General features: G+C 36.5%; 3 protein-coding genes across 3 annotated transcripts in view; 2 read left to right on the top strand and 1 right to left on the bottom strand.

Moving 5' to 3' along the window:
- Positions 1-362: 362 nt before the first annotated feature.
- Positions 363-14,946, top strand: LOC109052518 (nuclear receptor subfamily 1 group D member 1-like). The gene is made up of 8 exons (XM_042713536.1): positions 363-1,053; positions 6,779-7,078; positions 7,224-7,312; positions 7,406-7,550; positions 10,859-11,424; positions 12,028-12,213; positions 12,529-12,739; positions 13,549-14,946. The coding sequence occupies exons 1-8, from the start codon at positions 1,038-1,040 to the stop codon at positions 13,743-13,745; spliced, it is 1,710 nt and encodes a 569-aa protein (XP_042569470.1). The 5' UTR covers positions 363-1,037; the 3' UTR covers positions 13,746-14,946.
- Positions 14,947-16,143: 1,197 nt separating this feature from the next.
- On the top strand, positions 16,144-18,588 carry LOC109052508 (molybdate-anion transporter-like). The gene is made up of 3 exons (XM_019069934.2): positions 16,144-16,324; positions 16,672-16,767; positions 16,880-18,588. Exon 3 carries the CDS (start codon positions 16,958-16,960, stop codon positions 18,401-18,403), a length of 1,446 nt encoding a protein of 481 aa, XP_018925479.1. The 5' UTR covers positions 16,144-16,324; positions 16,672-16,767; positions 16,880-16,957; the 3' UTR covers positions 18,404-18,588.
- A 779-nt stretch (positions 18,589-19,367) lies between these two features.
- LOC109052519 (ganglioside-induced differentiation-associated protein 1-like 1) overlaps positions 19,368-27,240 on the bottom strand; it is an 11,143-nt gene continuing 3,270 nt past the window's right edge. Inside the window, exons 2-6 of the mRNA XM_042713535.1 lie at positions 27,113-27,240; positions 23,616-23,789; positions 22,899-22,993; positions 22,625-22,739; positions 19,368-21,344 (exon numbers count right to left, since the gene is read on the bottom strand). The exon at positions 27,113-27,240 is cut by the window's right edge and continues 65 nt beyond it. Coding sequence (XP_042569469.1) covers positions 21,001-21,344; positions 22,625-22,739; positions 22,899-22,993; positions 23,616-23,789; positions 27,113-27,240 — 856 coding nt within the window. The 3' untranslated portion in view covers positions 19,368-21,000. The remainder of the gene's footprint in view (positions 21,345-22,624; positions 22,740-22,898; positions 22,994-23,615; positions 23,790-27,112) is intronic.

The raw sequence follows: 27,240 nt of genomic DNA, 5'->3' as shown, positions 1-27,240 counted from the left end.
GTCACATCACCAATTCTGTTTAAGGTTGCCAAGAAACAAGGGGTGGCTCAACTTCCCCACAGGCTCAAATCACCCCGATCTCCCCTAAATGTTGTAATTTATTCAAATTATCGATTGACCATGTCCAAAACAATGATTTGATATTAATATTGTGTTATCTTTTCATTTTTAAAATAAATATCATAATACTGTATCTTACATACAGCTCAAGTGTTTTTTTTTTTCATGCACTTGTTTATGCCATGACTATAAATCATTTACACTGGAAGATATTTTTAAAAAAGCGCGCGGCAGCAGTCACGCAGAGCCCCGCCTGCTGTCCATGTGCAAGCCTCTCATGTTGTCTAGTCTCACGCTGTGTTTAACATAAAATGTGTGTCAGTAGGACAGCGCTTTCCACGGCACATGCAGAGGGCACATGCTGCGTGGCTTTACTAGCACGTAGCGCGCTCGAATAAGCGCATCCAGCTCAGCTCTGCGCTTACACACCCGCCAATGAAAATGCACGCTTGGATCAAGAGGAAAGGGAAAGCTATGAGATCATGGGGCACGTTAGAGTGATATAAATCCCCGCCAAAGAGAACAACAGAGGTTGACGGCTCCCCTAAATCCAGTCACATTTGCCAGTCACCTGAAAACGTGATTGATGTGGGTGTGGAAGGGCGTGTGCGTGTCTAGGAGTGAAAGTGGAGTTTGACAGTCCCACAGAGATGCTGATGGCAATGAACGGGCAGACGCGAGACATCATCACCCAGCATACCTAATGCGTCCTTCATACTAGATCAAGAGCAGAGTACAGGTAGCCGCGCGCGGAAGGAGCATCTGCACACCTGTGACCAACTGTATTTTTTACCGACTGTTTGGCTCCGCTGCCAAATGCTCTGTGCGCGAGATACTGCCTGCCTTCTTTGGACTGCTCACTGTATGCACAGGCTTTTCGTGACTTTTAAACCTGTTTTCACCAGACTTTAACATACTGACACACACTTTCTTGAAGATAATAATTCTGAAGACAGAGGATCTTGAACGTATCAAGGATGGACAGCAGTCCTGGTAAGTAATACATTTATTATTATTATTATTATTATTATTATTACTATTATTGATTTACTTACAATTTTTATTTTTAATAATGCATTATTATTGCTGATATAGTGCATTATTATTAATATTATTATTCATATAAATAGTCCAAGTGATTGTGCTTAATACCCCAAAATATACATATAACTAATCATGTTTATTGTAATCAAACTGGCATTTCATGTAAATGCTGAACTTATAATTCAGTGCATTTATAGGTTGTATAAATTTGTGTTTTCTGATTAGATGGTGGTTAAATGCACTATTTAATTAACAGATAATACTGTAAAACCTGAGGATATTAGACATGCTTATTCTATAAGCTTTGGAGTTTGGGGCTGGTTTCATATTATTATGATTACTATTATTATTAATATTTTTTATTGGTGGCAGTGGTACCGGTGATATTGTTCCACTTCTTAATAAATGGAATAATACTCATAATCACTGTGCGTTTCATACAAATGCTGAGATCAAAATTAAGTACATTTATGTGCAGAGTTTTATGTTTTTTAATTAAACTGTATTTAGATGCTTATGGTTCTAAAACTTTAATATATTCCAGGCATGTTCATTCTTAAAGCTGCAAGTTGCATATGAAATTTACTCATAAAAAAAGACATTTTACTGTGTTGCACTGAATTACACGATACACACTGGTTTGCAGTTATGATCTAAGCATGTGTCATGAAAGTATTGGCATGCTTTGATGATTGCGCTGGGCAGACTCATCATCAGTGCAGCATAAAGATTACAAAGTACATCTAAATATAGTATCAGTCTAGTCCAATGTGTGAAGCACATAAATGATGGTGATAAACATGATCATACTTAGAGTAGCTGCTGTCATTATCCCTGTGTGATTGCTTTCATGGAAACCACGCGTGTACACTAACAACTTCCTGCTACTAGCCATGAAAACAAACTCACGTGTATTTAAATGGTCCAAGCTAGAGATAAGTCAAACTTGGCTCTGCCATATCAGCACACTTTACTAGTGTAAAGTAGAGTATGGTCATTAATCACATGAGATATTCAAAACAAACTTCATGCAACTGTAATGAAAATGGAAAGCAATACACTCAAGAGACATTGTTCACTGTCCTACCAACACTAAGGGAAAGTTGGTGCGCTCTTGAGGAACATGGGTACTAATGCACTAAAGTTGCATTAGTTTTTCATTTATTTCATGAAGTTTGTAATAATTTAACTTTACTCAAGTTTGCACTAGCCTTCATCCAAGAAGGTTAATCGGTTAAGCTGATTTGGGTAGTGGTTCATTACAAAGGTTAGCCAAGGGCCAATTAAATGCTGGCTCAGTCAACCAAGTCCACTTCAAGGTTAATTGATGGCTGATTCATTTACAAAAGCTGCAGTCACGTTCCGGAACAGGTGATGGAAACATTGTCTCGTGGCTGGTGCACCCTATCAACTCAGAAAGCCTTGGACGTATGTAAAACAAATATGAGGCACAATAACATGCTGCATAAAGTCGTTAAAGACAGGGAAATAATAACATTCAAACACATGACCTTTAAGTGGTAGACAACAGGAAACAAGGAAGCAGATTTTCTGTAATGTTTAACAAGTAAACACACTACATCATCTCAAACATGTGACTTTAGATCTAGCTCACATGGAGTTCTAGGGATGCAACAATATCAGTTTTAAAAAGTCAAAAATATTACCCAAATTGACCAAACTACATCAGGTTACATTGTCATTTTAAGGTTTAGATCAGATGAAATAGAATCAAAATCATCTTCAAAAGGACTAGAGCATGTACTCTAGTTTTATTTTTTTCTTCATCTCTTATGCAAAACTATGGCAAGTATGGTTTGGTTTACTAACCTACTGACTTCAGATGCTTTAGAAAACCGTGAAACTGTGACTATTGACTATTTATTATATGGTCCCCTTTATTTTCATTATTCGTGAAAAACACGTTCCAATGGTTTTAAATACACATCATACATTTAATCAATACTCTGTTAACGCCAGTGAGTTTATATGAGGTGAATGAGAAGTTCCAGAAGCGATTTATTCAGGGTAACGGACCATCAACTCACACCCCCACCCCTCCTCCATTCTATATAGCCGCTAGCTCTATTGTATAGCGCTTTTCGATTATAAGAGAGGCGCGAGGCTTTTAGCTTTACTGGTGGAAGTATTTTCCCACTGAACGCATCCCCAGCGCGCCCACATTAGTCCTCACGTGCATGCGCTCATTCAGCCGCGTGCGGCGCATGAGTTCCACGCCTCCGCCCTCACTGCTTCTTTCAGTGATTCTATGTTTTGATGCAGATTGAAAGGGGGAGGTTGGTCAGTGGGTCAGCGATTTCATGAAGTCAGTGTAGCGCCTCCTCACGTTTTCCCGCCTCATGCAACTTTTTACTTAGTAGTTTGCATAAACAGCTTCATGACAGTATGAGAACATTCTGCATTCTACAAAATAACCTATCCAAATGTACTTTTGAGGTTTGCTTTTAGAGATATTTTTAGGCCTAGGACCTCAATATATGTTTTTTTTTACAGTGTGTGGAAAATGCTAAGCATTACTGTAGACAACACTACTAAAGCCGAAACAAATTGTTAAAATATTAAACATTATGGAAAACATTTATTTTGTATTAAGTGGTACAAAACCTTGTTTTCTATACCCAATACTTGAATTTAAGAGAATTTTTTTCAATTAAATAAAAATGTATTTAAATTATAATTATTTAATAATTATAAATTAATATATTATTGTATTTAAATTAAATTAAATTGTTTGTGATTCTGACCCACTTTAGAATGGCAGTTCTATCTGTATAACCCATTAATATTCCTAGATAAGTGAGCACCTCTAGTAAGCAAATGTTTCAGCTATTTTCCTCGAGAGAGGGAGGAAGGGAGACCATGCCAGTGTTTGAGACCAGGGGGGAGGGAATAATTGTCCCTGCAAAGTCCTCACGTTTCTACGCCTGCCTTTGCTCACTAGCAGATTACTGTTTGCATGGGTTGCCTAAGCTCACAAAGAAGCCTGCTGATTTGGCAATTACAGCTGGTGTTTCCACTGACCTTCATTTATACCGACTTGCGAAAACGTGCACGGCTCCTCATTTAGCTTATAGAAACGGTATTATCTTTGCTGTATTGTCTCTCATATTACAAACTGGCAGGACAAAGACAAAATAATATCACACCTACCTATTTTAGATTAGTATCTAATTTAAGCCTTAGACTGGTTTGCAATCATGTGAATCTGGTGCTAAAAACAGCTGCGCCCCAGATACTATGCTTTGATTTAATAAAGGGCATGTCCTGTTAGCCATAATGTCATTTCTCTCTTTTACTTCTGTGTGAGTATTTCTGTGTATATGGGTGAGGTTTGTAAGCTGGGCAGGGCTGAGTAACACCTCAGGTAAAGGGCTCACCACAAGGCTGTAAATACGCTGCAGTACTGTATGTCAACGAAAAGTCAAACTGCACGTGCCAGTGACGGGATCTCAAAAACACTTGAGCTAAATAAATACCATGTGCAGCATGTGAAAACACATGCAAAGGAGTAAGGCAGATATTTGCTGGTAGTTTGAACTTGTTTACCACAGAAGGGTTCCAAGTTACAAAACACACACTGAAGGACAGTATTAAGGAAATATTTAGCCTATGTCATTGCTCATAAGCACTTCACAGTATTAAAGGAATACGTCACCTAAAAAAAACATTTGTTATCATTTACTCATCCTCGTGCTGAGATACAATGATAAGTCACCTAAAAAAAACATTTGTTATCATTTACTCATACTTTCATTAAAGCAGCTTGGACATTGTGTTAGATAAGTCCTTTTGTGCTCCACACAAGAAAGATACTCATGTGTACTTGCAATGACATGAGGTTGACTAAATGTGGTGTTTGCTAGGGCATCATTTACTCATCCTCGTGCTGAGATACAATGGTTGCCATATAACTCGTACTACGCTCTCTGAAAAGGGTACAAAAGCTGTCACTGCGATGGTACCCTTTGAAAAGGTACACCTTTATACCTTATTTTCCCCCTAAATGTTGCATATTAATATTAATGATACCTCAAATCATGCAGAATGTTGGAGACACAGGTGTTTTTTTTTGTTGTTGTTGTTTTTTTTTTTTTGTGACCGAATATTTTTGAAGGTGACAAAATTGAGATTTTAGATGTTGCTGAAATGATTCAGAACATATAGAGACATCGACGCTTGACAGTAAGCAACCACCAGCTTCAAATATTTTTAATAGTGTGAAAACTGCACGGTCAAATTGTTTCCACAAGCAAGAACCATTTTACTTAAATTATTATTTTTTATTTGTTTTTTTTGTTTTTTGAAGCTACTGCTTTGTTTTGTTGTTGAAGCATGGTGCAAGTGATTCTCGAAACGTTTTGGACACTGCGGCTTTAAATCGCATTCTTTTGGTCCAGATCTAAACCGACTGTGTCCTCGGGTTGTTTGAAAAGTCATAGCCTACTGAAAGCCACGGTGCACATTCTACCAAAACGTGACTCCTCGTTGCCCCCCTCTCAAAGGAAACGCATCTGCGTGGGAACCGTAACATCATCGCAAAGCCCACAAGGCAACCTCCGGCGCGCGCCCCCTGTGTATGCGTTTGATGCTCGCGACTCGCGATTGTTGCAGCTGTTTACACGAGACTGCGGATTTGGTTTGGGTAAGAACGGTGTCAGGAATCCATGTGAGGCGGCGGTCAGGTGTTGTGTAGTTTGGCTGGGGCACTATGCCAGGGCTATTATTGGAGAAGAGAGGCGGGAGAGCTCGCGAACACGTGAGACCGTGTCTCAGCTCATCCTGAGCGCATGACCGGAGAGGATGCAGAAACCCAGAGGGAGATAAAGAGAAACCTGCGGAGGAATGGAACTAAAACAAGCCGATGCTTTCATTTAAAGTAACGTGTGGCTATTAAACCAAACCTTATCCCTACCCTTAAACCTAACCCTAACCATAATTCATTCCTAATATCAGAGGGAAATGAAAGCTGAATAACAAGGGTGTAGAAACACCTGATCCTGGTTGTAAACCTAAAACTGACATTTCCTGTGAACTTAGCTCTTTGTTCCAGGACCAACAAGGATGTTGATCCAGAAAAACATAGTACCTAACAAACGTCACTTTTCAAAACGTTCATGAAAACCAGAGAACTGATTAATAAACTGATAGTACGGGCATTTGTTGTAAACTTGATGATATAACGACAAGGATGTTACTCTAATAGTCAAATAGGAAATAATGAATACTGGAAATATATTGGAATTATGACTTGATAGCATGACAGTTATCAGCAAATAAACAATCTCACATGCTGGTTTAAATAAATAACGTTTTATCAAGATATGCAAAAAGGCTATCAGTCTAGGTAAATTAAATTTAGCGCACTGTTTAGTTCCAATGCAAATTAGATTTAATTTGCAAATAAGCCAGTTCAACAAACTGAACTGGGACACATGACATGAACCCTAACTAACCCAAACTAACATTTGTCTAGGGATTTAACGTGACTTAAGGCGGTTTAAAGACTTACAAAAATGCAACATTAACAGTTTAAGTTAATTAATAACGTACAGTACACAATATATGTAATCGAAATGAAATTAACTAACAAAATAAAGTACCATTTTTATGTTTTTCCCTGTCAAAGGCTTCATATACTTTTGTATTTTTACAGGGGGTGTGATACTCTATGCTGGTAGCAATGGCAGTGCCAGTCCAAGCCCAGGAAGCCCCTCTAGTGGCTATCAAACCCAGTCTCCGTCTTCTCACTCCCAGCCCTCTTCCCCAGAGGATTTCACCTTCACTGAGATTGGGGCCCTCAAGCAGCAAGGAAGTGTGGGAACGCCACCCTCTCCAAAACTGGTATTTCAGTTCCCTGAAATCTACAGCAACTCTACTGCAGGTTCAAACCCGCACAGCTACTCCCATCCTATCGCCGGTAAAAGGCCTTGTGGATTCACTGGCACGTTTACCAGTAAGTGGGTTCCCTTTTTAGTACCTGCAATACACAAAGTCAGCATCTTCTTTCACAAAGGAATAATGAGTCCCCAATATTAAGGACATGTGTTCTTGTACGTCCTGACCCCATTCTCTCTCTGTTTCTATCTTTATCTGCGCAGAGACTGGAGGCATGGTGCTCCTTTGTAAAGTATGTGGAGATATCGCATCAGGGTTCCACTATGGTGTCCATGCATGTGAAGGCTGCAAGGTAAGAGAGAACAAGCCTCTGATAAAACAAACATGCATGATACTTTTCTGTCATATCATCGTGGTTTATCATATTGTCTTTCATTATTTGCAGGGCTTTTTCCGCCGCAGCATTCAGCAGAACATTAACTACAAGATGTGCGTGAAGAACGAGAACTGCATGATAATGCGCATGAACCGCAACCGCTGCCAACACTGCCGCTTCAAAAAATGCCTGTCTGTTGGCATGTCCCGTGATGGTGAGAATTTTAGGAGGTTATCAGGGCACTGACATGTGAAAAGTCGTATTTTCATAGCATTCTTCAGGCCAAGCACCACACCCGCCCCCTCAACCTACTTTCCTCTTTTAGCCTTGCACCACTAGTATCTTTTATGAGAGCAAGTTTCTTTTAGTTTGGCTGTGCGCTCATTAATGTCTCTCGCTTGCCCTTGGTGGTCCCTTCTTTTTCTCGCCTCTTTCTCTCCATCGGTTTACCCTTCCCCCTCATACGTTCCCTAAGCTCTGCCTCCCAATCCCTTCTAGAGACAATGATTTATGAGGGATGGAGTCACGCAGTCCCTGAAGCTATCTGTCATCTGGAAAACTGCAGCAAATACAAAAATTATTTTGAGAAATTGGAACGCGGGTGACTTGATTACCACGCTTGTGCCCTTATAACATCCTCAGCAATTAATGTTGTACTGCAGCAAAAATTAAGCAAGGGATGCAGAAAAAGCCTCTCTTCAGAAGAACAATGCCTCATCCGATTGCCTCTGGCGGCGATTTAACCCTAAATAACACTGTAATTAACAATAAATCTTGTCCGGCGAAGTTTTGAGGAAATTGAGCAAAATAAACTAACACTTGTACTCTGTGACCTATTTAAGACTTCTGTCAGGTTCTCAGCATCATTTAACATGGCGTTGCCAGCAGATGTGCATGAAAGTTAGGTTGGCTATGATAGCAGATTGTACTGGATGTTGTTCTAAAAGGGTACTAACAGAAATGAGTCTATTGGGTACAAAGTGGAGGAGGTAAACAGTCATTTTAACCCTGGTTCCTGAAATTGTTAGGGCCCACAACCTAGAAACCTGTTTTTCTGATGGGTTCTCTTGCACAAACAGGAAAACCTCATGTAACTGCCTCAAATACCACAATAAAGTAGACGCCCTGATTTACAAATACAAACAGATGTTTGGTTTGACACGATGGGGAGGCATGGTTTCACTTCCGCTATGAACTTGCCCTTTGATAGACTAGTAATCAGTGCAGTGCTCTGGGGCTATGTGTGTCACATTGTTTGCACAGGATGAAGCACTCTTGATATCAGATTAATACTGAGAATTTGACTTGAATTCTGGTTCATCAGGTTAAAGTGAAATTGAGAATTGATATTTTGTAATTTGAATTGGCCACACCCCACCGGAAGTTGAATTGGAATTTTAATTGAAATGACAGGAAGAGGAATTTACTGAATTGCAATTGAAATAAACTCAACACTGGCAAAGTTAAACTTTGTTAAAACAAACCTAATAAACAAACTTTTGTTAAACCAACATTCAAAGTTTTAAGTCTGCTCTTCTAGTGAAAAATATGTAATATGAACGTCTTTTTAATTTAATTTCAATTGCATTCAAAATTGAAGTGCAATTCTGTATCCTGTTCGCTACACTAATTAAAACTGAGCTGAAATTCAGAAAATTGAATTGGAATGACAGTATTGGGAATTCACGTAATTTCAATGTATAAACATACAACTTCTTTTTTAACTCTTAAAAACGTCTTTTTTTTTCTTTTTTTTCTTTTTGACAAAATAAGGCAGTGTCAGACCAACATTCAAAGTTTATTTTGCTTTTCTAGTTAAAAATTACAGCTGTATCTGTTTAGAATGAATTTTCATTCTGCTTCCTTAAATTCAAATTCTTAGTCCAATTATGGATCCTGTTTGCTAAGCAATAAAGATGGAGCTGAAATTCAGGAACTGAATTTCAATTTAAAAGGCATTTTCAGTTCGGTTTTGAATAGCACACAACCCTGATTGGTAAATGGCAAGTCAGTTGTGGACTTTGCAATGCAAACTATTTATCATCCTGCAGGGTAACGCATGCAACCATTGCATGTTAGTTACAGAAAAGCGAAAAAATGTATCTCTCCGTTGGCTTATCTCATTTTCTCAGATGCAGGTGTTGTGAGACATATATGATATATGGAACATCTCCACCCTTTGCCTTCCTTCTGCTCTCATCTTGTAAACCCATGTACCATAAAACCTTTTGTCTGCTGCCGCCTCAATCTGCCAAATGACATACATTCTCTCTTCTCTTCTCTTCTCTTCTCTTCTCTTCTCTTCTCTTCTCTTCTCTTCTCTTCTCTTCTCTTCTCTTCTCTTCTCTTCTCTTCTCTTCTCTTCTCTTCTCTTCTCTTCTCTTCTCTTCTCTTCTCTCCTTACCACAGTCATTAGTTTCTCTCCCAATTACCGTGGTATTGTCCTCACGTTCTGCTTGACCCACTGCCCTGCTTACGGCTTCAGAGAGCAGTGAGAGTAGCATAGGGATGAAGAGAGGAAGGGGAGGTAGTGACGGAGAGAGAGATGAAGAGTTGGGGGGAACATATGGTAGCACTGGTGCTATTTTTAGATTCAACAGCTGACAGATTTACTTAGAGGAGGGGGTGGTGGTGGAGAAAAAAGTGAGGGCCTTGTAAAAGATGCGAAAGCATCCAAAACAACACTAACACATTTAATGATCATCAGTATTTTACACCATAACTACCAAAGTTGTCTCCTACACATTAGCTGTGCTATTTTTGTTGTTGTGTTTTGTTGTTTCACTTCCAAAGCTATTTTCAGACAATATTTCATTTATTTTGTCACACTAGGTTATTTCTGATGCTGCCATGTGCTTTATTATAAAAGAAATGGGACAATGGGACATTTTGATTACTGATGAGGCAGGATCTTTTCATCAGTGAGGAATTTTCGTTTTTAACATAGACTAATGCTTTTGAGGAATTGTCTTCATGCAACATTTTGTCTGAAATTAAATTTTGAAATGAAAATTCACATGCATCCATGCGTTTAAAGAGATATTTCACCCACAAATGAAAATTCTATCATTAATTACTCACCCTGACTTATTTTCTTCTGTGAAATATAAAAGAAGATACTTCAAAAAAATTCTCAGAGTTTTTGTCCATATGAAGAAAAAGCATGGTGTTCAGTATTCTTTTGAATCCCTCTGACCTTTACTGTATGGACAAAAACAATTCTTTTCAATTCTGTGTTTCAGGAAAGTAAAAATCATACAGCTTTAGAATGACATGATGGTGTGAGAACAATGAATGACTTAAGTTGTGGGTGAACTATCCTTTTAACTTAACTAACCTAAAAAAATTACTGCATTTTGAATTTAAAAAAAATTAAACATTACAAATATTTTGCCTTTAGAATAACATGTGCAAATAAAGCAGACAATAATAATAACAAATACATTTATTAAGAAAGCAAATTTTGACTTCATGTTGTCTTGTTCATGTTGTCAACCAACTGTTTTTCTCTCTGTCCCCTAGCTGTGCGTTTCGGCCGCATCCCAAAACGAGAGAAACAGCGACTTTTGGACGAGATGCAGAGCTACATGAATAGCCTCAACGAATCGTCCACCATGGGCATGGAAACCTCCCCACCATGCGAACCTCCTCCCAGCCCCAGTGAGAACCAATCCAAAGAGGCCTTATCCCGAGCCTACCAGGACATCTTCACAAACACACAGGAGCACCTGAGTAAGCGTGCAGGCAACATGAACACCAGCAGTGGATCGAACACCTTTCAAAACAGCCCTTCTCAGGACAGCAACTATCCTCACGTGAACTCTCTCGTGGGGTTTCACGCAACTACTCATGAAAGCTTCACGGCCCCACCTCGTTGCCCAGTAGCTTCCAGCAACAGCAAATGCCCGGTCTCATTGGTGGACAATAATCGATACAGCTACGCTCCTTCATTCAGCCAAAATCACTCCCAGTCTAGCGTCAGCCCGCCCTCACAACCTACTCATGCTGATTACAACATCTATGTGGCTGGCGAGTCCCAAAGCCAGGCCTCGTGTCCGTTTAAGTTGGCTGCTGGCTCCAAAGTGCTGGTGAGGAATGTTTCAAGATATATATACACTCTTAAAAATATTTATTTTTTTATTAGCATTTCATCAGTTTCATAAAGCACCTTTAACATCCATGGAAACTTTGTATTGTACAAAAGTTTCTTTATAGTGGAGGAAGGTTTGGTAGATTATTACAGTGTTTTTAAATTAAGAAAATAATAGTTCTTTTAAGAACTCTTCAATTAAAGGTTGTTTAGGGAACCTTTGTTTTTACAAGTTTTTCATAAGAGGAATAGATCAGTAAATGAACTCTTGTGCTGTGCTGAAAAGTCTTTACATTATTTGGTGTTCCCTGCCAAAATTGGACCGTCCTTTTAAAAATTGCTTATAAATTTCTCATTGTACAATATTATCACCAAATCTTGGATTCAATCTTTTTGTCAACTTGTTTTCTGTCAGTTAGCACAGGTAAAAAAAAAATTGTTATTTGTGGAAAATTTTGGCAATATCCAGTAAAAGAAATACAAAACCTGTGCGAACTGACAGAAAACAAGTTGACAAAAAGACTGAATACAATATTTGGTAATAATATATGATAACGATAACTTATTAAGCAATTTCTTTGATGTACCGTCTCTCACATAGGCCTGTCCACTGAACGCATGCCCTGTGTCAGCACCTGGCGTCTCCAGTCAGCAGGTGTGGGAGACTTTCTCACAGTGCTTCACACCGGCTGTACGTGAAGTGGTCGAGTTCGCGAAGGGCATTCCAGGCTTCCAGGAGCTTTGCCAGCATGATCAAGTCATGTTGCTAAAAGCAGGCACTTTCCAGGTACTATTTACATAACCCTCGAATTTCTCCTGGCATTTACTTCCCTTTCTGTACTATTAAAGGTGAAGTGTGTCATTTCTAGGCCACTAGCAGCACTTAACCAAACATTTCCCAATCAGCCTAACTCTAACTCACTGGTTAAGCCAAAGTTCTACATGTCAGATCACTCAAAACAAACACAGCAATGTGTAGATAGTGTCAAAGTGTTAACACCCTTAGGGACATCAACCTACAAAAGGCAAAAGTATTTTGAGAGTGATCTTCACCTGGGTCAATTTGTTTTTGCCTCCATCTGATCTTGCTGTCTGTTTGCAGGTGCTTATGGTGAGGTTTTGCTCACTGTTCAACCATAAGGATAGAACAGTTACTTTCCTGAATGGGCAGACGTACCCGCTGGTCACCCTTAGGGGTCTGGGCATGGGCTCCTTGTTGAATGCCATGTTTGAGTTCAGTTCCAAGCTGAGCTCTCTGGGCCTGGAGTCAGATGAGATGGCTCTCTTTATGGCTGTGGTGCTGGTTTCTGCAGGTGAGAGCAACACAGGAATCAGATCAATTAGTGCTATTTGCTAAGGTGTGCATCACTATTATTATTGCTCATGCTAAGTGTTAGAGATGTTAATAATTCCCTAAAATTTAGCTAATGATTTAAACTAGGGATGCTCATTAGTGCAATATTAAAATTCTGACAGAGGCTGATAAACTGAATATTTTTTTTATGTTCTAGCAGATAACTGATAAATCACAGAGAAATGGTTGATATCAATTTAAAACTCAAATAGAACTCTGTTTAAACACAAATTTGATGTCAGTACAAAAATCTGTCTTCTGCAAGTAACAGAAGAAGATATTTTGGAGAATATTTCAACAGTTTTTATCCATACAATGACAGTCATTGGGGCCCAAAACAACACTGACTTTCTCTGTATGATGAAGAAGAAAACACTGAGACCAAAAATACTAAATTAAATACATTTACAAATAAGATACTAAAATTATTTTAAGTCAAACATAAAACACTAAAAACTCAATCAATCAATCAATCAATCAATCACCAAAAACTAAAATGAATCATTTTAAATGCTATAAGTGAATTTAGCCATCACAAAATTATGATGTACAATATGAAAAGTGGATATTTATTTTGGGAGTTAACAACAGTTATCAAATTATTTTTAAAAAATGTGTAAAAAAAGAAAAAAGTACAAAAAAAATTATGTATATAAATTTTTTTTTTGTTTGTTTTTTTTTTTTTATTCATGATCTTTATAATTTATAATATTTTTTTACACTTTTTTTTTTTTTTTGATAACAAAATGTTGTTCATTTTTTCCACAGATTGCTCTGGCATTTTGGATACAGCAGCTGTGGAGCAGTTACAGGAAGGACTCATCCGAGCACTGCGCACCTTAGTCACCCGTCGCCGACCTGATGACAACTCTCTTTTTCCCAAACTGCTCCTGCGCCTGCCAGACCTGCGCACCCTCAACACCCTTCACTCCGACAAGCTGCTGGCCTTCCGTATCGATCCCTGAGCTATCAGTCGCTGCAGCTGGAACTCAACCAAAGGCCATGCCTGGCCAATCAGAGAACACCTTTCCTGGTTAAGAGAAAGACTGCTCATTTAGAAGAAGATATGTGGAGCATGTTCCCATAGGAACCTTTTGTTATTATGTGTGCTAATGAGAAACGCAATGAACAGATGGCTCTCAGCAAGCTCTAAACAAGACTATATCTCCATTTAAGCTTTCACGGATCATTTTCATACATGCTTTGCCCTTCTGTTCAGCTCGCCTTGAGAGCATTGTTGATTATATTTATCCGAGGGAAAGTTGCACCAGTCATATCATCATAAATAAGCTTACACAGAACTTTTGAAGACTTAAAACGGGTCATTCCTCTGTACTGCCTGCACACTGAAGTACACAGTCTTTAGTCAAGTACATCATGTATACAATAGAAAGGTAATTTTAGGGACCATTTAAAGCCATTTGTATGAGTGAATGTGCCTATGTGTTTGAGAAAGGGACAGAAATACCATGTGCATAAGCCATAGATATCACTTATACAGTTACATCACATTAAAACTTCAGTTTGAGACAAGAAAATTCTGTCAGCTGTGTTAGTGTGCAACATTTAATTACACAAGATTTACTGTATCCTACAACAACTCTATTTACCATTTAAGTTCTTTGAAAATGAAAAGAAACTGATTTTAAATGTCATTTCACTTTTGAAAATGGATAAATCTGTCATATCTGTTCGTTTTTTTATCATTGTCAAGCTGAATACAGTATGTCAAAGTATATTTCCACACATTCTCGTTTATTAATAGGCTACATCTGAATCTAGGAATACAAAACCAGCACTCTCCCCTTCCCATATTATGTTTTGTAGTTTTCTGTTGTTTTCTTACTGTAAGTATTGCACATTTCCACTGATCTAACTGCCTGTTCAGAAACAGAGGTGTGTTTGACTGAGACGGGGCGTCCGGTGCCTTGTAACCATTGTGTGTGTCGTGAGAAAGAGTCCCTGAACTTCTGGCACCAGCACAGTATCATTACAGCCTTTACCAAGATCACAGAGCATGTCAAAAAGGTTGCCATGTGGTTGATTTGATCAGCTGAGTCTATTATTATTATGGCTGGTAAATTAATGATATTTAATCATATGGTAATGTATATTTTGTAAATGTATTTCTTCTGTAGAACCAATATAAATACAAGATTATCTATTCTGATGTATGGCTTTTTTTTATGTATAAAATTATATTAAAATCTGCAGCTCACCGAGACTGGAGGAAATAGAGTAAAAAAGTAATAAATGTGAAATATTATTGCAATTTAAAACGGCTAAACTAACATGTTTATATATATTTTGACTGTGGTTTTGATTAAATAAATGCACCTTGGTGAGCAACAAACATTTTTCAAATGCACACACAAGAACAACTTAATTATTCCAAACTTTTGACCTGTGGTGTATATATATTGCTTGCCGACAACAGTAATAATGAAAAATAATATATGATACATTGCAACACCAATGCATTTCTAAAGATAAACTAATTAGACAAACCATGTCGACTGTCATGCCTTTCCTCACAAGACTTTATATCAGGAGCTTTTCAGAGTGATGCAGAAATAATTGTAACTGGTCTGAAACTGTCAGTCACGTCTTGGTTGTCAAACAGACTCAGTTAATCCACTTTAATTCAGGACACTGGCAAAACATAGACTACTAAACTGAACTCATGCATGTAGGCAGATTACTAAATTAAATTAGTTTTAATTCTTATACTGTAAAAACGCATTTTTAGGATATGTTCCTGATGTTGTACAACACTGACGCACTTGAGTTCATCTGAGAGACATGATTATTCAAAGCAGCGCGTTACATAGTAAACGGTGTTATAGTGACATCGTGTGGAAACCTTCGGTAGCGCAGTAAAAAAAAAATCAAAATATGGCGAAGACAAAATCTATGAATATAAATGTAACGTTAGTCATGCTTACGTTTCATTTATGTTTGTGTAATCAATGCTGGGTTCTTTTGTTTCTCTAAAAACACATTTTTCACTCTTCCACTGGTTAAATGTGTCAACTAACAATGTCCAAACGTGTATGCCTATACACATGCTATTCTGACATTTAATTAATTAATTTAGTTATTTTTGAAACGTCATTATTTGCTCCACAATGTCATTTATCTCAAATTATTGTGTTTGACGGTGGACGACATGTCCAGCATGTTTCAAATTCTTGCTTAAGCTAATTTTATTGCTAGCATATACGTGCCCTAAATACACAAAATATACAATATTTTCTCACCTTTTTTGATGTTTTGTCAAAATAACTTTTTTAAACCGTGCATGATATAAATGTTCTGGCATACGTAATTAATATTCATAAGCTAAGCACAGGCGTCCTTCGTGTGCTTTGCGTCATTACGTTTGAATAACCCGGAAACACACACGAATGTTGTAGAGTAGGTAGGCGAATATTGAAGACGTTTATACTGCAAAATTATCTGAAATCATGGCATAGAAAATTAAATTTATCCTCCAAACTCAGCGGAGACTTCTCAGACCCTTAAGGAGAATGTTAAGACTAAGGTATGTGTATTTAAAGCGCTTAACCCAAGAGTTATGGATGTTTAAATCTTAGTCAACAAGTCCAGTTGAATTTGCATTATTGTTTTTAATAGCATAATATATATATATATATATATATATATATATATATATATATGTATGTATATGTGTGTGTATATATATATATGTGTGTGTGTGTGTGTGTGTGTGTGTGTGTGTATGTATATGTGTGTGTATGTATATGTGTGTGTATGTATATGTGTGTGTGTGTGTGTGTGTGTGTATGTATATATGTATGTATGTATAGTGTGTGTGTGTGTTATTGGTCTGTTTCTGTGTATTGATAATGATTATGTGGCTTATTTCAGAGCTCATCCTGTCAGTCTGTCATGATGATTTCTCAGTTTGGCTCATACTTCAGTTAATATTTTTTGGATGCCACATGATGAAGAATGTAACTTTTGGTAAGACATTTTTTGGTAGAAAACAATTCTTCTTAACATTTGAATAACATTTATTTCCTGTTATGCACTCACAACACCATTTCTCATACTTTGTTTTTTAACCATCTTGCAGATGAGTTTCTCTGGACCAGGAGCTGTATGAGGATGCTGATTTAAGAATTGGGACTTCTTCGGTCACCTTTTGTCCATCATGTTTGTGACAGCATACCTTGCATTTATAGTCTTGACGGGACTGTGCGTGACTTTAGAGATCACAGCCCGCCGACTCAACTCGCCCCAGGCCACACAGACAGCAGTGGCCAATCCGGCATTCCGTCGGTTCCAGAAGCTCTTTCTGAAGGCGTATTTCCTGGCCCTCTGGGCAGACTGGCTGCAGGGACCTTACCTTTATAAACTCTACCGACATTATAACTTCCTGGAGTCTCAGATTGCTATCCTGTACGTATGCGGTCTCGCTTCTTGCGTGCTATTTGCTCCAGTGGCCGGATGGCTACCGCAGTTTCTGGGGCGGAGACAGACGTGTCTCCTCTTCTGCCTGACTTATTCTGTCTGCTGCATTACCAAGCTGTCGCAAGACTATTTTATGCTTATACTAGGACGTGTTTTAGGAGGCCTGTCCACCTCTTTGCTAACCACCGTGTTTGAGGCCTGGTATGTGCACAGTCACGTTGACGTCCATGATTTTCCCAAAGAGTGGATTCCTGTTACCTTCGGTAAAGTCGCAAATTGGAATCACGGACTGGCAGTTGGTGCCGGGCTGGTGGCAAACTTGTTTGCCGAATGGCTTGGGTTGGGGCCGGTTGCTCCGTTTCTCTTGGCGATCCCTAGCCTTGCTGCTTGCGCCTGGTTTGTGCTGTCTGAATGGGGTCAGGAGGATAGACAAGAGGGTGCCAGTGGAGACAAAAATGGCCCCCTTCTCAACCCTCCAAACGCCCCCAAGTTGCAAATGTCAAAATGGGCCCGTTTTTGGCGAAGCTGTCTGGACGGGCTGCGCTGCTTGCTGTCGGATCGCCGTGTTATGCTTTTAGGTGGCGTTCAGGCTCTTTTTGAAAGCGTGCTCTATATTTTTGTATTTCTTTGGACTCCTGTACTGGACCCACATGGCCCACCATTAGGAATCGTGTTTTCCTGTCTGATGGCGGCCAGCATGGCTGGTTCCACACTTTTCCGGCTGGCCACGTCGGCTCCGTATCGACTCCAACCTGGTCACCTGCTCTGCCTAGCTGTTCTGCTAGCTTTCTTCTCCTTCTTCATGCTGACATTCTCCACTGTGCCGGGTCAGCCCCGGCCGAGGGAATCTCTCCTCGCCTTCCTTCTGCTCGAACTAGCCTGTGGGCTTTATTTCCCAGCGGTGAGTTTTCTCCAAGGCCGAGTGGTTCCCATGGAGCGCAGAGCCGCCGTGCTGGCCTGGTTTCGTTTGCCTCTTCACCTCCTGGCTTGTCTGGGGCTGCTGGCTCTTCACGGGGAGGTGTCTGGGGCTGGTGCGGGTGAGGCTGGCAGTGGCACCAGACACATGTTTGCAGGATGTGCGGGGATGATGCTGGCTGCTCTGCTTGCTATCGTCAGCCTTTTCACCTTGGGCAGGAATGATGCGGACCTGAGACTAGAGGGGACCAAATTAGAGGGAGAAATCTGAGTTATAGAAAGACGGACACTGGATTTCAATAGGAGGACTTTGGTTTTATATGCTTTGTTTTCTTTATGAACATTGTCTTAGTTAAATAATTGTATTTATGGGTTAAACAAATCATAAAGTACATGGTTTATTTTTTCTTTTTCTGAATGCAATGTTAATAGAACCAATAAACTTTTTAAAATCTGCAAATGTTTTTTTTTTTATTCAAATCAGCCATCCAGCCAGAAAAGCAAGAACAGATGTTTGATTTTATGCTTAATAGGAATGCAATCTTGGATTTAATCTTTTTTGTCCACTTGTTTTGTTTGAATTAGAACAGGTTTTGTATTTCTTTTTAGAACTGACTGATCATAAGACTCATTGATCTGAGCTTATTCTTCTCAGTTTTTGAGTAAAAACAAAAGCATTTTTTTGTGGATAATTTTGGCACTGTTCACTCCAAAAAATTGAGGTGCATAAGGTCAGATTATTGAGGCCTGTGATCATCCCATTCCAAAAAGAAATATAAATCCTGTACAATTTGAAAGAAAACAAGTTGATTAAAAGATTGAATCCAATATTTGGTTATAACATAACATAATGAAAGATATACAAGCGATATTTTGTAGCCAGGTTTTTTTTTTTTTTTTTTTTTTAAACCAGGAACACCTGATAATGTAACAAATCACATTCACATTTTTGGTTAGGAGTTGTTTTACCCATTGTGTGCAAAGTCAGCGAGATTTTGTCCAATGCGATAACGTTAACTAGCATTTTTGAGTATAAAAATATCCTCTCTGGGTTAAAATGACCAAAACACAATAAGACCAGAACACAACAAGAGTGTTGTGTTAGAATGGCGGTAACCTGGGGTTAAGCGCATTGTGAAAAGCATTAGAAATGTATTTCTTATTTTAAAAAATATTTAAAAAAATTAGACTATCATCTACAGCTCGTGCTGCACACAGACCATACAAAGAGGTTAACGTAAGCATTTTCATTTATTGAAATCAATGGCAACTGAACAAATTAAGGCTTGTGAACAAACATCTTAGAAAGCATTGTAAATAAATGCATATTTTAAAAATATAAAAATAAAAATTACAAAATAAAAAAAAATCTATTGTGAATGACCAGACATCAATATATTTCTCATGTATTAAGTTAACTTCCAGTCATTCCGTTTCAGAGAAGGGATCACCACTTATCGCAATTTCTAACAAACATTCCAGATTAAGTAAATTTCTGTGTGAGAATCAACGTGCCGAGATATTAATCTCAGACATACACTGTACATTTGTTGTAGTTATAGTATTGAAAATAACTAACAGCAGTACATAAAATTAAATCAGAGTATTAATGCATCTTCACAGTTGTATATGGCTTGTGTGTGAGGTGGTATAGAACTCTCATACAGTGTATATAATTCAGGTATATTCTTGTGTTTACTGCATGGCAAACATTTAATGGTCTCTCACAGTTTATTCTAAGTCAAGTTGAGTTTAATGTACAAGTGAACATTACTGGAAAACTTACAAAGAAAGAAAAACCTGTCATTTTCTTTGGTTATAAACCCAATAAATTAAACAGTGGAGTGCTTAAAATGAATATACTAGTTTAAATGATCATTTGATTTTTATTATAAGTCTAGTTTTTCAAGGTGTGTTTGCATTCATATTAAGTGTCACATTATCTTTTACGCTCAGAACTGGAACTTGACATTCACATTTCTAAACCACCTCCATTTCAAGAACTTCACTCATCAAGTGACTCAGACTTTTGAGGACTTTGCTAGTGATGAAACAAAAAGAAAAAATACAATTAAATAGGAAAGAAAATGCTCAGATTGGCAGTCTTAATGAGGAACATTCTGTTCTCTTAAGTGTTTTTGGTTTTTGCATTCTTGGTAAAATGTAATATTCGGAAGATTTAGGCCTGTAAAATGTTTGCAATCACTGATTCTTCTCAGCAAATAGTTTCAGACCAGAAAATTGTCATGCTAACAGCGATGTGTTGCTAATGAACAATGTTTCAGCAGTGATCTGCACTAAAAAGTGAATCATTAGATACTGAGAAGTTTTTCAGAATGGTTTGATAATTCTGCGTTTCTTAAAATTAGAAATGTAAAGTGTTTGGAAACCCATCAATTGCTGATAATACAAAATATGAATGCTTAAGAATTCACGGTAGATTAATAAACATTATTTTGGGCTCTAAGTTGGCTCGGCCGTTGTGCTGTACCATATAACTGACCTTACCTACAGGTGTCCTAAATGGCAGAATGTGCAGTGTTTATAATCTGGACAGAACAACAGAACATAGTAATGCTGTATGCAAGCCTAAAATGAATAAAATAAACCAGTAAATCTTAAAAAAAAAAAAAAAAAAAAAAAAAAAAAAACTCATGAAGGCATTCATTACCAGAGAAGGTGCTGTTAAGAAGAATTCCTAGTTTTGGAATGTTCTCATTATATATTTATTTAATTATTCACCAAAGTAAGTAATAGTGTTAATCTCTGTATATTGTCTTGTTTTTCCTGCTCTCGTAAAACAGTGTTACCGAAAAGTTCAAACGTCACACAGATACACAGACACAAAACACTACAAGAGCACATTCACTACATGTATTTCTTTTTTAAAAACCAATAGGCAAAATAGCCCATCCCCCCTAGAGAGCCCATTAAGAAGGACGCGCCAAAGAAGGATGGTGGCTTCTTTTTTACCATTCGGAATGCATTGGGTAGAACTGCAGAGAGCAGGGTCGTGTGGATGTCCCCCAACACCTTACGGAAAGCGTAGCGCTTCTGCACCCGCTCAAAAAACGACTGCAGGTTCGGCCGGCTCCCGTCCTCCCAGTATTTCTTTGAGAGTCCCAAGAACTTGAGCCTGTGCAATGTGGCTCCGAGACAAATATCAGCTAGTGTAAAAGTAGGTCCACAAAGCCATAATTCACACTTTTGACCTGTGTAGAACGGAGATACAACTTTTAGATATTCTTTAAGAAGCAAGATCAAAAACAGTCATTCTCAAAGCAGGGTTAGTATAGTTAACTAAAACTAAACAATTGTGGTTTTTAACTACCAAAAAAAAAAAAAAATATATATATATATATATATATATATATATATATATATATATATATTTACTTAAAATAAACTTAAACTGGAAACAAAATATGTAAAAAAACAAACAAACAAACTTGTTTTGATTTCAGCTATATTTGCAAAAGCAACATTTATCATTTTCATGTAGTTAATTAACTAAAATAACTAGAATTTAAATAAAAATTATTAAAAAAAACTGTACAGACATTAAAAAACTAATAAAATGACAAAAACATCAAAATTACTAAAACTTCACCTAAAATTCAAATTAAGAAATGAAAATATAAAATTAACAAGAATTCAAAATATTAATAAAAACTACAACTCTAAAATGCTAAAATAACACTGTATCATAGCTGATATTCATAATGTGAAAAAAAAATACAGGCTAACAAATGTGAATTCTTATGACTTACAGGAATTACATGACAAAATGCACCTATAAAAATAATGCAGTATTCACAAAATTTAATCAAAGATAATGTTTTAAAAAAGAAAAAATTTTTTATTTTAATAATAAAATGAAACAAAATAAAACTACTTTATTTTACATTTATTTTATTTCACCTTATTTTATTAATAAAACAATATAAAATAAGATTATTAAATAAGGTTATTATATTTATTAATTATATTATTTTCTTTTATACAGTTTTTGGTAAAAAGAAATTAAATATATTTATCAAATAAGATTATTTTATTTTATTATGATTATATTTTCCTTTGTTTTTTTGTTAAACTAAAATAACCAAAAATAAGTTTATTTTATTAGTATTTTAATATTGTCACTTTGGGTTTTATTTTGATATTTAGCTATGTTTCATGTTCCTGTCATGTGATTCTGAAATGTTGTCCTTGCGTCATGCTTTCATTGGTTTATTATCTGGTCTTGTGGATTTTGTTCTGGTTTGTGATTGGTTCCTTGGTTGCATGTGTCATGTCCCCATTGGTTGGTTTGTGACTTGTTTTGTTTGGTATTTAAAGCCCTCATGTCAAGTCAAGTCTTTCTTTGTATTTTGGATTTCACTTTATGTTTAATAAACTGCACTTGGGTTCATCACAACTTTACTTCAGTGACTAAATGGTCACATATATTAATTATTTTAATAGTTAAATGTTAAATGAACAGAAAACTTACCTTGATATTCCAGTTTTCTTTTTTCCAGCTCTGCCTCTACTTGGTCTAGTACCATTGCCAACTCACCAAGAATTTTTTTCAGGTAGTTCACATTGTCATGGTCCAAGATCTTCGCCTACAAAATAAAAAAGAAGTATTCAAGACAATCTATTATTTCATTTTCATATTTAAGATAAGACTGCAGTTTAATCTCATATTTCCGCTAAGACAAAATATATGCTACAGTATCCAACCTGTGATACACATCATGTATGCAATGAAACTGCTGACTTACCATGAGCTTTTTCTGCTTGGAGAGGTATGGTTCTGTCAGTTGGGGTTCCTCATGGTCCAGCTTCATCAGTTCAGATGCTGCATTGGCCAAATGTCCTGACAGAAATCAGACCGAATTGTCTAGTTCAGTAAAAGAGCTTTCATCTGGTCACATATTTACATTGTAAACCCCCAAAACCGAAAATTATCCAGGTTTTGTAGGAGTTCCTTCCTGATGAGTTATTTATAGTTAACATTGTCAGACAGCACATTGTGGACTGGCACTGTTTTCTGCAAATTTTTAAGGTTCCTGACAACTAATTAAGGAATTTAATAAGACTTTACACATAAAAGCAAAGCAGTAACTGAGATAAACAACGGGTATCATAAAAACTCCCTCTGAGTCGAGAACTATAAAATAGATTTATTTGCAATTAAGCTGGGTTTCAGTGACATAATTTATTTTGCTGCAATTCTTTGGCTGGATCAGCTCTTTGGCTTTATTTGCGTTGTAATGTATATCCACTTTCGATGAACTCTGTATAAACAGGCCGGCATTAGAGCATTTTGCCAACATTTGAGACAGCAATTTGCTTCAAAACTTAAATTCTGAGAAATAAAGGGATTCCCAGACTAAGCACATTTTGCAAAGAGTCAGATGCTTTGCTTTCTGTGCATTTCACAAAGAAAAATGTTCTTTAATAGGAATTAATGGTGCACTGAATTGAGCATCACTTACTACGTATTTCAGCAGTGGCATACTTTGGGATCATGGAGTCGATTGTGAGTTCAGGGTGCAGGATGCATCCATGTGTGTAAGCGTCCATAGGCAGCCCATCCAGCAGCTCACGGTACTGCTGTACCCTTGCATACATGGGAGTTCCTTCATCTGGAATCAGCTGGGCTACTGTGTCTGAAAGAAAAAAAAGATTTTTGAATATACATAAATACAGCCATGACTTTTCTGATGTGGTCATAATTAACCTGCTTGCTTCCTTATTTTCAAATTGGCCAATGATTGACCTTTCATACACAACCCAAAAATATGAATTTAGCCAAAACACAAGAAACTGAAAAGTGTTTTTTTTTTTTGTTGTGTGCAAGCAATATTTAAATCACAAGCTACTTATATTAACCCTGTAAAGCCTACTGTATCGTGTTATGCTAATTTCTAAGGCCTCTAAATTATTAACATTATCAAAAATTTTTTGCTGAAAAATGTTTTTATTATATATATTTTGTGTTGTGTTTTTTATTTTTTTTTTTTTTAGCAAGTAAAAGGCCATCAAGTACCAATCTAAAAACATCCACCTTTAAATCATATCTTCTGTGAAATCTTCACTGATTTTTATAAAGTAAACCTTAGAAAAACCTTAACATTGTAAGTTATATTTTAGATGAACACTCACTGGACTGACAAAATTTAGGTTAACTTGATTATCCATACAAAAATTATGTTAAAATGTGAATATCAAATATGATACTTCAAGTTTTTTATGTATGTTTATTTGTTCATCTCTCAGTCATCAATGTATTGCATTGCATTATATGATTTCCCCCCGCAATTTAAAGTACAGAGCTTTAATCATAAAACTAGGAATTTAAATATCTTACTAAGACATATTATTGGGAGATATAGAGTGACAACTGATATTGGCCATAAAATTATATATATATATATATAAATATCAGCAACTTGTTCCACCTTAAGTATGAGCTCCATACACTCACTATTTCAAACTATATGAGCCATAAAAGCCTGATGTAGTACTCAAGAAAAACACATACACATACACATATTTCATATTTAATTTCATATGTCTGGCTTTATACGGTTAAGATGAATGGAAATGTTAACAGCAGCTTTATAAGATATTATGGTCTTCTTCTCTGTTTATCTGTCTTTGTCTCTTGGTGACCAATCTATAGACTGAAGTTAGATTTAGTCAAACATTTGGTGTCAACAACAGTGAAAAAGCTGTCATATCTGGTAAAAAAATATGCCCATAGTGTGGGACAGATAGAGGATGGTACAAAGGGGTATCCCATTTTACAATGCTCTGCACTTCCAGCATGCTGACCTGTAGCTCTCCATGATCAATTCATCCGATAAATACAGGATCAAAAATCTCTCTGTTACCCTGGCACACCACCAAGGCACAAACATCATGAAAATCTTCCTTGTCCACTCTACCATTCCTGTTTATAAAATATAAATTAAAGCTGTGGATGGCGATTGTAAATTAAGTTGGTCAATAGCATAACACATGTGAACAAGCATTTTCGCAATTTGTTCTTAAGAACATAAACTTATTAACACCATTCACAACACAAGGAAATAGCAAATTTTTTTACAAGTTATCTGAATGAATTACGCTTTATTTAAGCATTTGCAATGCAGCTTCTAACACTAAATATAGATTTTTTTTTCATTTACTTTGGCCTCATTTAATATACAGACTCAATTAAACTTAATTTTTAAACAATTTCCTTTAACTTTAAACAAGTTTCAAAATCAAAATCTGAAAATCTTACATTGAAAAAATAGTCTTAATAGTGCTCAGAGTTTCATATCAAATTGATGCATCAGATATATTACTATATTACTGATAAATTTGCATCTGGACACTCTAAAATGTAAAATATATTCCAGAAATGTCTGCTTCGATCTCTTTAATTGAGATTGAGTGATCATGCTCAGCTGAGCTCTAATCACTTAAATGAGTGAGTGATCTTGGATCAGAGACGAGTTTCAGTGAAAACACCCCCACACTCAAACTGTGAAGACATTCAAAGTGACACACAGCCATGCAGCCGTGTGAGAGAAAATAGAGTACACTACACTGATTGTGATTTAGCATTTGTATTGCTTACACAGTGCTATGGACGAAACAAATGCAGTTATCTTTAACACTCTATGGCATGATGTTGACTGTGTTATTTTAGTATGATTGAAATACTATTAGAGTTTTTATTAATATTCTGAATAGTTTTTATTATTTCTATTTTAAATTTTAGTAATTTTGTTGTTTTTGTCATTTTTAGTAGTTTTTGTTTTTCATATGTACAGTAGGTCTATATAGTTTTTATTACTTTTTATTTCAGTTTAAGTTATTTTAGTACATCAAGTTAAACTAAATTAAAATGAGGAATGTTGCCTTGGCAACTAGCTGAAATAGTTTCGATTTTACAATAATAACCCTTGATATGTCAACATATAATTGCACTTGATTTGAAACATAAAAAAGAAAGATGATAAAGATCTAACATAGTTTTACAGTAGATTTAGAAAATGTGAGTATTGTCACCATGGAGTTGCTGTAATGTATTTCCTCATTGGGAATTTTTATTGATTATAATACTGCAATTATTTTCAAATTTTAAAAAAAAAAGTTTATAGTAATATAACTGTTTAAGCATACATAATTATGATGTATGTTTTTTTTTTTTTAATGAACACCGTCATACAGAAAGGCCAAGAAGAAGAAGAGTGCACAATTGACTGAACTCTGCTATTAAAAGCAGTTCTAAGGAACAAATGATAATAATCGCTCAATTTGGGATTGTAGAATTTCCAAAAGTATATTCCACAAGTTTTCACATGAATTTAGTTAGAGAAGAAATAGTTTTTTTTCTTAAAGTAGTTTGTTTGTTTTTTCTGTCATATTCTTGGTACAAATTTGCCACTGAGCACTAATTATTTTTTAGGGAACACTTTAGAATAGGGAACACATATTCACTATTAAGAGTTTTCCCTGAACAAACTTTTAATTTGCTGCTTATAAATAATTAGTAAGGTAGTTGCTAAGTTTATGTATGAGGTAGGATTAAAGAATCTAAAATATGGTCATGCAGAAAAAGGCATTAATATGTGCTTTATGAGAACTAATAAAATGCTAATATTCTAATAATATGCATGCTAATAAGCAACTAGTTAATACTGTGAACTGGTCCTTAAAATAAAGTGTCACCTTTATTTTATTTTTTTACAAAACAAACTTTTTTTTTACTTATTGGAACTAATATATATATATGTGTGTGTGTGTGTGTGTGTGTGTGTGTGTGTGTGAATAGAAGATAACAGATGTCTCTGTGTGTGTGTGTGTGTGTGTGTGTGTGTGTGTGTGTGTGTGTGAGAGAGAGAAAAAATCAATGCATACCAAAGAGCTGGTACAGTAACAAGCAAGGTATCTTTATATAGTCATGAGTAAGTGTTTTGAATAATGCCAGCCATACCTCCGATAAAGTTGGTCTCTATATAATCAATGATTTGGTTGTAGTCACTGACAATCGTGTCTCCGTGGATGAAAACCGGCACTTCTTCCCCTAGGTTGAGCCTCATAAACCAAGGCTCCTTGTGCTCA

Source organism: Cyprinus carpio, chromosome A23, assembly GCF_018340385.1.
Source record: "Cyprinus carpio isolate SPL01 chromosome A23, ASM1834038v1, whole genome shotgun sequence".
NCBI lineage: Eukaryota > Metazoa > Chordata > Actinopteri > Cypriniformes > Cyprinidae > Cyprinus > Cyprinus carpio.
This window is presented reverse-complemented; position numbering and strand designations above follow the sequence as displayed.

Coding starts and splice junctions, on each gene's coding strand:
- LOC109052518 (XM_042713536.1), top strand. Junction 7,551..10,858: donor TGTTGGCATGTCCCGTGATG/GTGAGAATTTTA, acceptor TCTGTCCCCTAG/CTGTGCGTTTCGGCCGCATC. Junction 12,214..12,528: donor TAAAAGCAGGCACTTTCCAG/GTACTATTTACA, acceptor GTCTGTTTGCAG/GTGCTTATGGTGAGGTTTTG.
- LOC109052508 (XM_019069934.2), top strand. CDS start 16,958: ATGTTTGTGACAGCATACCTTGCATTTATAGTCTTGACGGGACTGTGC.